This window comes from Myotis nattereri (assembly GCF_964212035.1).
Source record: "Myotis nattereri genome assembly, chromosome: 2".
NCBI lineage: Eukaryota > Metazoa > Chordata > Mammalia > Chiroptera > Vespertilionidae > Myotis > Myotis nattereri.
This window is the reverse complement of record NC_138076.1, coordinates 174,559,503-174,572,594: the sequence shown is the minus strand read 5'-3', so window position 1 is coordinate 174,572,594 and position 13,092 is coordinate 174,559,503. Positions and strand designations below refer to the sequence as shown.

The window sequence follows — 13,092 nt, the reverse complement described above, 5'->3', positions numbered from 1 at the left end:
ATGCTTACCAGAGTCAGAATCTTGATTCTGTAACCCTACTTGAGAGTATGGTGCTCGTATTTGCCAGCGCAAAAGTATCTTTTAATCTGAATTTTAGTGTTAATTATATTTGTGAAGATTCACTTATGTGTTCAAGAAACATATATCCTCCAGAATACCAATTTATTAATTTACAGTAAGAAAAAGAAGGATTACAAGTATAGGAATGCTTACTGACATGATTAGCATATTTTCTAACCTTTGGCAGCGCTCCATGGGAAAGATGCTTGGTTATTATAGAACCAATAGAAGTAATAGAATTCAAATGTTAATGGCATAAGGAAGCATAGCAATAGTCTATGACACTGCAGTTATAGGTAATTAAAGAAAACTTGTAGTTTCAGAATAGTTATAACTTTCTTGGTGATAATTGTAATTTAGTTCAATGTTGCTAACTGAAAATCATGAACTGGATATATTTTTATTCTGGAAATATTTTCTTATGGATGGGATTGGCACAAGAAATTATTAAAACATACATTCACAACTTATTTAATAAAATCAACAAATTAGATTCTTTGTCAAATCTCTAAATACCCAGACATTTATGAATGGAAAACAGCATGTAAGGCTTTGAATTTTAAAATGTACTTTATGAAAATGACTTACAACATGGGTCCTCAACCTGGCTCAGACCCACATCATTTGAGGGGCTGATTTTAAAATATAAAACAGTAAGTTTTATATAGAATAGATTGATTCCTTAGGATTGAGCTTATGAATCTTTATTTTTTTAAAAAAAGCTTTTCTTATCATCCTGATCCACAGCCAACTTTGGGAGCCATAATTTAGAACAGCCGTGGGCAAAATACGGCCCGCGGGCTGGATCCGGCCTGTTCGGCTGTTCTATCCGGCCCATAGAGCCAAAAGAGTGGAGGGTTCTCTTGCTCTCCCCTCTGCTCCTTCACCAGCAGCAGTGTTAAAACATGGCAACGTCGGGAAACACGGCCACAGCTCCTTCTCCTTAGTCCAGTTTAAGAACCCATTGTGGCCCTCGAGTCAAAAAGTTTGCCCACCCCTGATTTGGAACAATGATTTTCAGAGGGAATAAGGCAAAGTTTAATACTGTCTTATTTTTTACTCTAGGAGTATTCCTTTGGAGGAATTGAATTCTAAGAAATCATGGGACTTTGGACTTAGTGAGGTAACATATATTTTACATTATATTTCTAATTCAGTGCTATTTTTATGTTATATTTTAGTGTTTGCAGTTTATTTTGACTTAAGGTTAACTTTATCAAAAACTTCCTTTGTAAGCTAACTATTTTTCTTATATTTTCTCTGAGGAAATTATAGCTTAGATCTGGAACTAAAATAATACCTTTTCAGAAACTGTAATGTGCTTTATTTGAGACAAACCAATTTAGGTATACTTAAAATTCTTTTGATAAATCCTATGAAAGTTCTTACAAAATGAAAACTCTTTACATTTCAATGTTCTACAGGGGAACATGGATATATATATATATATATATATATATATATATATATATATACACACACACATACACACACACAGGGATGCTGAAACATCTATAAACAATGGTTGTATAAGTTGTAACACTTGCTCATAATAAGGATGTATGATTGTTGCAACAGTCCAGGCATTGTGCTAGGAGCTTTTTATACTTTATTAGTATTCTACAAGAGCCTGATATTGTAAAGTACTCACAGCAAAAGAGACTCAAGTTCAGAGAGATTAAATAACTTGTTCTAGGTCATACACTCAAACCAGTATTCAAACTCTTGTCTTATCTGACTCCAAAGTTTTAACTGTTTTCTTTTGTTATATTCAGTTAATATGCATTGAGTACATTATGAATTCATTTAATAGATATTTATTGTCTCCAATATTCTGGGGATACAGTGGTGAAAAAACAAAGTGTTTGTTCTCATAAAGCGTATATTCTACTAGAGGCCCAGTGCACGAAATTCATGCACAGGGTTGGGAGTGGGCCTTAGCCCGGCCTGCACCCTCTTGCATCCAGGACCCCTCAGAGGACGTCTGACTGATGGTTTAGGTCCGAACCCACAGGGATTCCTGTGGGATCGGGCCTTAACTGGCAGTCGGACATCCCTCTCACAATCCAGGATCGCTGGCTCCTAACCGCTCACCTGCCTGATCACCACTAACTGCTCACCTGCCTGCCTGATTGCCCCTAACCACTTACCTGCCTGTCTGATTGCCCCTAACCACCTCTGCCTGCCTGCCTGATTGCCCCTAACCACTTACCCACCTGCCTGATTACCCCTAACTGCTCTCCTGCCTGCCTGATCACCCCTAACCACTCTGCCTTCCTGCCTGATCGCCCCTAACTGCTTGCCTGCTTGCTTGATTGCCCCTAACTACCTCTGCCTCAGCCCCCAACTCCACGGCTTTATCAGGAAGGTTGTCTGGAAGGTCTTTTGGCTCTCTGGTCTGATTAGCATATTATGCTTTTATTATTATAGATTATACACTAGACTCTGCAAGGTTGAGAGATGAAGGGACCTGGAACCAATCTTTAAGAAGTTGCAATCTAGTAGCTAGACAGAAACAGAAAGAAAATCTAATGCATTTAGATAAAACGCTCCATTGGAGTTTATACAAAAGGGGAGTGGGAGCCTAGTAAAAGACACTTTTAAATTTGATCTGGGTAATAATTAATAAGCTTACCAAATGGACCAAATGCCTTCATCCTATGAAGAAGGAGCAACATATATAGAAACTAAGATGTGAGAGAGTATAGCTTGTTTTAGAGACTGAATTATTGTTATTATTACTACTATAGTACAAATTACAAATGATGGGGAGATGGCAAGAAATAATTTTGGACATTATAAAGGGCCAGGTTATAAAAGACCTTGTATAACATATAATAGTTTAATTTGCTATCACTGAACAGAAAGAAAGCCCCTGAAAAGTTTTTAGCAAAAGAGGATCATGACATCAGACTATTAAAAAGTTGTGTCTGGCAACAATGAGGAGAGATTTGAGGGGTGGCAAGACTCAAGGCAGGGTCAAAAATTATGATGGCTTGAAGTTGACTAGTGGCAGCAATTATGGAAATGAGGGAAGAGCTATCAAAAAGATTTAGAAGATTTAGATTTGATGATTAGTTTAAGGGAGAAGGAAAAATTTAAAGACCTGGAATTTGTATTTGGGTAAATGATTGGGTTGTTGATGGGATGATGCCATTCACTGAGATTGAAAACATAGGAGGAGGTTGCAGAAAAGATAAACTGTTCACCAAAATTCATGTACTATATGTTTTAGAATACAATTATCACTGTGAAGTGAATATATTTCAGCCAAGGAACATATTTCTTAATCTTCTATTCATCTTAGTGCAGCCAGGTGGCTAGATCTCAATAATGGGATGTTATCAGATGTGAGATGCATCATTTTCAAGGACTGTAAGAATTGAGAATTCCTTTTCCAGTGTTATTCCTTTAATGCCAGATGGCACCGTAGCCTTAAGGGATGATTGGAGCCACAAGATGGGACAGGCTGGGCCTCTAAATCACCAGTGGAAAAAAAATGCTGACCAGGAAAACTCACTTTAGATTATTACCTGAGAGAGAAATAACAGTGTTTGAGCATTATTCATTTGGTGATTTAAAAAAAACAAAAACCTAGCATCACTCTGACTATTGTAAATAATGCTGCAATGAACATGGGGGTGAGGATAACCTTTTTGAATTAGTATCTTCATTTCCTTCAAAAAAAAACAGAAGTATTGAGTTAATGGATCATATGGCAGTTCTATTTTTAAATTAAAAATATATTTTTATTGATTTCAGAGAGGAAGGGAGAGGGAGAGAAAGATAGAAACATCAGTGATGCAGGTGCATGTCTTAAAAATTCAGGCACCATATGTGAGGTCCAAACCATTTGTTCCCAGGGAGGAGCTTGGAGTTGTGTGTTCCCTCCCAAGTGGATTGCCCCTCTTGGCGTGGAGTTTATGGTGAAATTGTGTCTCAGCATCTCAGCTTCTCCTAACCATTTTGATGGGGGTTTTTGGTTTTTGTTTTTAAATCATTTGCTTGGTGTGTAGTAAGGAGTCTCTTAGGTAGATGTTGGATTTCTTTCAGAGGAAATTGTTTCTTATGTAGCTATAGTTTCGGTGTGTCCGTTGGAGGAGGTGAGTTCAGGATCCTCTGTTGTCACCATCTTGAACTGAAGCATATTTAATTTTAAAGTAGCAGAGGGAAAAGTTTAAATATGATTGTTTAAATGGTACTTTCTTCACTGGAGAAATGAAGACACATAGAAGAACTTCAGAATTCAAAGGAGTGGGGATGCCACAGTAGGAAACCTGTTCAAGGTGGTAACACATCTACATAAATGGTAAACAAAATGTAAGGAATGAAACCTGCTTAGCAATTAATATATTAAATTTGAAGGGGTGATTTTTCTTATCAAGATTTAAAGAAGAATAAATTGAGAAGAAAAAATAACCTACATATTTTTTAAAAATCTACACGAATAAAAGAAAAACATGCAAATTGACCGTACCCTCACTACGCCTTAAGCCACACCCTACAGCCAATCAGAGCAACTATATGCAAATTAACCCAACCAAGATGGTGGCCAGCAGCCACGGAGCTGGAGCAAGCAGGGGGCTTGGTTGCCCCAATGATGGAGGAAGCCAAGCTTCCCGCCTACCGCGGCTGGCTCTGAGCTCCACTCAAAGCAACAAAGTTTCAATTATAGAAGGTAAATAAAACCCAGATACCTGCTTTCAGCCGGCCATGGCCATGGAGCTGGAGCGAGCAGGAGGCTTCCCTCCCGCCCGCCCTGGGCAGCTCTGAGCTCCTCTCAAGGCTACAAAGTTTCAATTATAGAAGGTAAATAAATCCAAGAATTAAAAAAAAAGAAAAAAAGGAGAGGCTGGGAGCTTCTGTCGCCGGGTGGGGGGGCTTGGGCAGCCTGAAAACAGCCATCAGCCCCTCACCCAGACTGGGCAGGCAGCCCAGTGGGGACCCTCCACCTTAAAGGGGGTGTGGCCAGCCTGGAAACAGCCATCAGCCCCTCACCCAGGCTGGCCAGGCACCAAAGTGGGGACCCCCACCCTGATCCAGGACACCCTTCAGGGCAAACCAGATGGCCCAAACCCGTGTAGCAGGCCTCTATCCTATATAATAAAAGGGTAATATGCAAATAGACACTAACAGCAGAATGACTGGGAATGACTGGTCACTATGACACACACCACCAGGGGGCAGACGCTCAATGCAGGAGCTGCCCCGGTGGTCAGTGTGCTCCCACAGGGGGATCTCTGCTCAGCCACAAGCTAGGCTGATGGCTGCCAGTACAGCGGTGGTGGTGTGAGCCTCTCCCGCCTCCTCAGCAGTGCTAAGGATGTCCGACTGCAGCTTAGGCCTGCTCCCTGTTGGCAAGTGGACATCCCCTGAGGGCTGCCGGGCTGCCAGAGGGATGTCTGACTGGCAGCTTGGGCCCGATCCCCTAGGAAGCGGGCCTAAGCCAGCAGGTGGACATCCTCCGAGGGGTCCCAGACTGCAAGAGGGCATAGGCCGGCTGAGGGACCCCCCTAGTGCACAAATTTTTGTGCACCAGGCCTCTAGTGTAAAATATAATAAAAGTTGAAAATAAAAAGATATACATAAAGAAAATATATAGTATTAGGCAAGGAAGTAAGGATGCCTATTCAGAAAAGAGAAGATGCAGAGTTACTGAGCCATACCACTTAATCCTCCTGGACAGGCATTGTGAAGGCTTACTTTCTAAAGGATGGAGGCATTTCTTGAACAATTCAGTTTCTTCTCTTTAGGGTGCTCTTGTTTGTCTGTTATCCTCTAGCAACAGATCTGAAGTGGATATAGGAGTGTGTGCCAGCTCTGGAGTCTGTCTAGCTTTCTTAGTTTGTTCCTGCTGCAAGTTTGGGGCTTGAATATTTTTTGAAGTTGAACATACAAGACTTTAAGAATGATTGGATAGTGGGGTTGGATCAAAGGCTCTGCTGAATAAAGTTATTTCTGGCCTCAGGCTGGTAGGGACTCTACTTTAACTGGTAGTTCCCATATTTGTAGTTTATGGTGATCTCAGTGAGCAGAAGTAAAGAGGAAGTGGAGGATTGTGGAGAGTATTTTTATGGGTCAGGGCTGGCAATAGTGTACACCACTTCTGCCCATTAACAGAACTTAAATTACATTCCCAAATCTAGTCCAAAGGAGGCTAGGATACATAGTCTAGTTGTATGCCTAAGAGGAAAGGAAAACTGGGTTGGTTGCAACTAGATGGTTTCTCCTTTACCCCACCTATCTGTCTATCTAAAACTGTATATCTCAGAGAATATATATTAACTGTAAGTCCATGATACATTTGCAAACATAATTCATGTAGTAAGCCACAAAGTCCAAGAGATTTATCTAAGGAGTGATTGACATCATAGCCACATTCTCTCATAAAAATTCATCGAATTAGAAATCAACACAACAAAAAATGATGCTTAACCTCCATTACTTTCTTTGACATTAAGAAACACTCTGGTTTTAAAAAATAAAAAGAATGAAAGTTATGAATTATATAGAAACTAGAGGCCCAGTGCACGAAGATTTTTGCACGGTGGAGGATGGTGGGTCCCTCAGCCCGACCTGCACCCTCTCCAATCTGGGATTCCTCAGGGGAGCCCTCTCTAATCTGGGAGTTTCTGTCTGTCTTTGCAATCATATGAATGAATTGTCTGAGACCCCCAACCCAGTTTTGTTTGTTGCTCACAGAATAATAGAGGCATTTTTTCTCTTTGCTTCATTGGTGGAGATTTCCTGGAAGTTTTAGGATATCTTCCCTTTAATTTTTCCTAGACACTCTGATTTTACTTATGTCTCTCACCTTTGCTTTCTCTCCATCCCCCACCGCAACAGTAACTTGCTGCAGGCCCACTTTGCTCTAATGTCTAGGAGACCCATCTGCCACCAGAACTACGATTCCCAGCATTCCTGGTGCTCCCTGCCCTCTGAGGCAGCCATGTCCCCCAAAGCTGCTGGCTCTCCTGCTCTCCTGCTCTGCTCTCCATGCAAATTAACCTGCCATCTTTGTTGGGTTAATTTGCATATTCACTCCTGATTGGCTAGTGAGCATAGTGGAGGGATGGTCAATTTACATGTTTCTCTTTTATTATATAGGATTGGTGGAAAACAAAACTAATGCTGTGCTCTACAGAAAATTTATAGCTGTAAAATGTTTTTTTCAAAAAACCTGAAAATGAAAATAACAGAATAAATCTTCAAATAGCTTAATAGCTTTGTCTTTTTTCAACTGCATTTATTGTAACTACCTAAAGCCTTTTCTGTTTGTCAGTAATTCTTTTCTTAGCAAGTGTTTATTCTTTTGCTTATGTTTCTAAGGCAATTTTAATTTTATTTATTGTTCATCACAGGCTAATGTTTCCACTTTTTAAAACAAAATTCTTTCTGTTCAGTTAAAGTCATATGATGGAAGAATACTATAGAAATGAATTGGTGGAATGAAAAGGGAGATATAGTGGACATTATTGTATATACTTGGGAGTTGTTAAAATTTTTTTCTTCTAGAATCTGATTGAAGAAGGAGGAACATGTTCTATGAAAGGTGCACCAAAATCTACAAAGAAAATCTTTAACAGTAAGTAAATTTTATTTTAAAAAAACAAATTGAAATAGAAATCAGTTCATTTAAAAAAATTTTTTTATAAATGTTTTGCCAGCTAGTACTTTTCACAGTTAACTTAGAATATAGTAGTAGTTCAATTGACCTTTTAAAGTTTTTGGTAAAATATATTACACATGATAAATACACAGTTTAACAAATAAAACAAAGTTCTTTGTACTTTAAGAAATAATGCATAACAAATACTTTTGAAGAGCTTCTCAATTGCATTACCTCTTCTGCCCCCTAGAGGTAACTATTATCCTGTCTTTGATTTTGTGATACTACACACACTTCCATTGCTTGGTTTTGAACTTTCTACAAATTGAGGTAAATTCTATTTTTTTGCAACTTGCTTTTTGTTGTTGTTGTTCATCCAGCACTATATTTTTAAGTTTATCTACTTTAAATTTGTGACTCTAGTAATTTTATTTAATTAATTTATTTAAATATATTTTTATTGATTTAAGAGAGGAAGGGAGAGGGAGAGAGAAATAGAAACATTAATGAGAGAGAATCATTGATTGGCTGCCTCCTGCATGCCCACACTGGGGATCGAGCCCACAACCTGGGTATATACCCTGACCAGGAATCAAACTGTGACCTCCTGGTTCATAGGTTGATGTCCAACCACTGAGCCATGCTGGCCGGACTGTAGTAATTTTAATATTTGTTTACTGCTATACTGCCTTTTATTATATAAATGTACCATAGTATACTTGTGCATCTTTTGGCAATGATTATTTAGGTTGTTTTGAATATTTTGCCGTGATAAAAATGCTACTCTGGTAATTCTTGGCATTTCACCTGCCACATGTGTATAAAAGTTTCTCTGGGGTATAGTTCTAGGAGTAGAATTGGCTAGTTCATGTAATATGCACATCTTCACCTCTTTAGGTAATACAAAATTGTTTTCCAAAGTAGTTTTGCCAGTTTAAACTTCCATTAGCAAGAGATAAGAGTCCTAGCTGCTACATGTTCTCACTTAAACTGGGTTAGTTTCTTTATCATTGTTAGCATTCTATCTCATTATAATTTTATTTTATGTTTCCCTAATTGTTAATTAGGTTGATTGGCCATCTACGTGTTATCTGTGAAATGCCTTTCATATCTGCTGCCCGTGTTTATTTTAGGAATTTTGTTTCTCCTTATTAGATGTGTCTTTTAAATACAACTCCGTGTATGTATCCTATATATGTTTCATAGATCATAGATACTAATTGTTTCTAGGCTTGTGTGTAGCAAATACATATCTGAGTGGTCTTTTTATTCTGTACTGTCTTTTTATGGACAAAAGCTTAGGACACTTTTTAGATATTCTGTGATAGAGGGAGTCTTTAGAATATGTAGTCTTGTAGGTTTCCTAGAAATCTTTATGGACTTTTTATTTTTTATTTAAGTTATGACTTTGTAAAATATTACCTTGATTTCTATCCCTGTTTTGTCTGCCTTATTTCCTTCAGTCTTATATGAGTAACTGTATTTGTTGGTTATGGTTTATTATTTCAGTGGTTTTATTAAAATACATTTTTTTTTTTATTTCAGAGAAGGGAGAGAGAGATAGAAACATCAATGATGAGAGAGAATCATTGATTGGCTACCTCCTCGTGCCCCTCACTGGGGATCAAGCCCACAACCCAGGCATGTGCCCTTGACCAGAATCGAACCCAGGACCCTTTAGTCCGCAGGCTGATGCTCTATCCACTGAGCAAAACCAGCTAGGGCTCCAGTGTATTTTTTTAAATAAAGCCTAAAATATACATAAATACACATGTACAGATATCTTAGTTCCCTGTCTTTCTCACTGTAAATGTAATATAGGATATTTTATTTAATATAGAATATTTTATAAATGAATTTAATGGATTCATTTATTTAATAAAATATTTTATAGATTTCTCCATAACTAAACATTTCCTCATCCTTTATTTATGACTAGAGGCCCGGTGCCCCTTTCCCCACTGTGACCCTCCTCATGTGGCGCCAGTCTCGGGCAGCGCGCTTTGGCCTGATCCATGCGAGCAAGACTGAGAAGCAGGGTGAGGGGCGCAGCCTGGCCACCTGTGTGTCCAGCTCCTTTGCTCTCTGAGTCCCGGCTCTAGCAACAGCCACCTGGTGCGCTGGGCTGGAGGGTACTGCTCAGGAGGCCAGGAAGGCAGAGGAGAGAAACCCTGTAGATCTGCTGCCTGACCAGTAGCCCAGGACCCGGCATCACCAGAAATGGACCGGCTCAGAGCACACTGAGCTTGGGGGCAAGGCAGCTGCCTGTGAGGGGCCTTGCTACCAGCCAGCTCCTGGTGGATCGCACCTCAAAGGAAACTCGGTCTTTGGTTCCTTAGTTCAGTCTATCACAGTTAAAGAGGAGCAGCTGGGCACATTTTAGGGGAGAATTAAGACTAAAACAGTGTGTTCTGTTCTGTGGAGATTGCTACCCAGTTGTCTTAGGCCTAAATTCTGGGTGATTGTGGGGCCTGGCTCTTCCACTGGGGCCCGCATCTTTCAGTTGGCCTGTATTTGTTGTAAGGGCCCACAGAGAAGAAGGGGAATAAGTTTTTCGATGCAATGGATTTGGCCAGTAGACAAAGGAGAGTGCTGAGCTGTGTCTAATGTACACACGGAGACACCAGCTCTGAGTCTGCCTGGCCAAAGGGAGCTCAGGGCCTGATTGCAGAACTTTTTGGTGGTTTCTGTTTCCTTGCTGAGGCCGTCCTCCCTGGGAAGCCTGGGGCCCATGCTCAGCTCCAGCTCAGTGGGTCTTCTCCAGGCCCCTCCCCCCCACCACCATGCTGGCCAGCTGGACCCCACTCATGCACAAATTTGTGCACCGGGCCTCTAGATGTGTTACAATGTTGCTTAGATGCTGTAGGAACTTAACTCCTGTTTATACCAATTAGCCTATGATAAAATTGGTTTATAGTTATATGTTTGTTTTCACTTAAAGTTGCAGAATCTATCAACAACGTTAAGTGAGGACTTAATGTACATTGTGTGTTTTTTTCCAGTTTTTTTTAATTTCAAGAAAAAAGACTTTAAATATAATAATGTTACATGTAATAAATCTTAATATGTCAAGAAAAATGATCATAAATATAATAATGTTACATGCAATAAACATTAATATCTCAAGAAAAGCTATTTTAAATATGACAATGTTACATGCAATAAACACCAATTATTCAAGAAAAATGATCTTACATATAATAATACATGCAATAAATACTAATATTTCAAGAATAAAAGGATTTGAAGTATAATAATATTACCCAAACTGTACTAACATAGTATGATATCAAAAAAGTTGTAGGAAATGTTAAAAATTTGCAAATAACAGGATTACTTCTATTATATTCTAGTATATCCCACCCCAACCCCCGCCCCCGCGGCTCTCTATCTTTGTTCATCAGTTTATGTTGTTCATTGTATTTCACAAATGATATCATATGATATTTATCTTTCTCTGACTGGGTTATTTTGCTTAGCATGATGCTTTTAAAGTATATTTTGCTGCATATTAGTATTGGTACTCAAGCTTTTTTTTCTTTTCCATTTGCATCCCTTCACTTTCATCGTGTGTGTCTTTTGTTTTGAGGGGGGTCTCTTGTAGACAGCATATAGTTGGGTCATGTTTTTGTATCCATTCAGCTACCCTACACCTTTTGATTGGAGCATTTAATCCATTTACATTTAGGGTTATTGAGAGATTTTTATAGCCATTTTAATTCTGTATGGCTAGGTTTCTCTCTCTGTTTCTTCTTCTCAGCAATCCCTTTAGCATTTCTTGTAATGCTGGCTTAGTGGTGATGAACTCCTTTAGACTTTTTTATCTGGGAAGCTCTTTATTTGACCGTCTATTTTGAATGATAGCCTTGCTGGATAAAGTAACCTTGGTCTCAGATCCTTGCTTTCCATTACCTTGAGTACTTCATGCCATTCCCTTCTGGCCTGTAGAGTTTCTGATGAGAAATCAGGTGTCAGCTTTATGGGAACTCCTTTATAAGTAACAGTTTTCTTTTCTCTTGCTGCCTTTAAGATTTTCTGTTTGTCTTTAATTTTTGGCATTTTAATTATGATGTGTCTGGTCGTGGGTCTGTTTGGGTTCTTCTTGTTTGGGGTTCTCTGTGCCTCCTGAACTGGTGTGACTTTTTCCTTTACCAGGTTAGAGAAGTTTTCTACCATTATTTCTTCAAACACCTTCTCTATTCCTTTCTCCCTTTCTTCCTCTTCTGGCACACCTACTATTCTAATATTGTTATGTTTCACATTGTCCTACAGCTCCCTTAAGCTGTCCTCCTGTTTTTTAATTGTTGTGTGTGTTTTTTTTTCTTTTTGGTTCTCTGATTGAGTGATATTTTCAACTCTGTCTTATAATTCACTCATTCAATCCTCACCTTCCCCTAATCTGCTTGTATTCCTCCCAATGCATTCTTTATTTGTGTTATGTCATTCTTTATCTCAGGCTGTTCTTTTTTCATAGTTACTATATCTTTTTTCATACTGTTGAGCATTTTTAACATCATTACTCTGAACTCTGTTTCAGATAAATTTCTTATCTCTGCTTCATTTATCTTCTTCTGGAGAATTCTCTAGTTCTTTCATTTGGGGGTTGTTTCTTTGTTTCCTCATTTTGGTTGTTTGGGTTTGTGACTATGTATTAGGTAGATCCTCCACACCGCTCAATCTCTAGTGTAAGACAGTGTCAAAGGCAGTTTCTGACTAGTTGGACCAGGCAAAGACTCAAAGCCTCCAGAGACCTCCTCTGTCTACAGAGCAATAGGATTCCTACTTGAATTGTCCCCAGTCAATAATCCTCAGGTGTGGGGAGAATTTTTTTTAACAGGGTGGGCAGCTGCTTCTGCCTGGAGGCTAATTGTGACTTTTAATCTCTTAAGTAGCCTCAGGGTAAGGTGTTTTCCAATAGGGCGGTGGTTCTCAACCTTCCTAATGCCGTGACCCTTTAATACAGTTCCTCATGTTGTGGTGACCCCCAACCATAAAATTATTTTCATTGCTACTTCATAACTGTAATTTTGCTACTGTAAACAATATGTAATTATATATGTGTTTTCCGATGGTCTTAGGCGACCCCTGTGAAAGGGTCATTCGACGGCCAAAGGGGACGTGACCCATAGGTTGAGAACCGCTGCAATAGGGTGTGTTGACTATTTTCCCCCAGGCAAGGCAGATGTCTGTGTGGGAAGATGTCCTCTTCTATGTGAGGGAATGACTTAGCCCAGGAAACTTGGGATGTCTGCCTTCTGAGCTCTATCGCCCGAGTCCCCAGTCCTGGGTCTGCTCTCATAGCTCCAGTCCACTTCACCCTCCCTCTGCCAGAGCACAAGGTGGGTGGCTCCACTGGGAATTTTTGTGCATTGGTCCTTTAAGTGGATGCCTAAACTTTCAGCTGCCACTCCCTGGCAGATAGC

At 39.5% G+C, this 13,092-nt stretch overlaps 1 protein-coding gene across 1 annotated transcript in view; it reads left to right on the top strand.

The window, feature by feature from the left end:
• REDIC1 (regulator of DNA class I crossover intermediates 1) overlaps positions 1-13,092 on the top strand; it is a gene marked incomplete at its 3' end in the record, with an annotated part of 48,325 nt that overhangs the window by 29,178 nt on the left and 6,055 nt on the right. The window contains exons 9-10 of the mRNA XM_081084001.1: positions 1,126-1,183; positions 7,576-7,645. Coding sequence (XP_080940127.1) covers positions 1,126-1,183; positions 7,576-7,645 — 128 coding nt within the window. The remainder of the gene's footprint in view (positions 1-1,125; positions 1,184-7,575; positions 7,646-13,092) is intronic.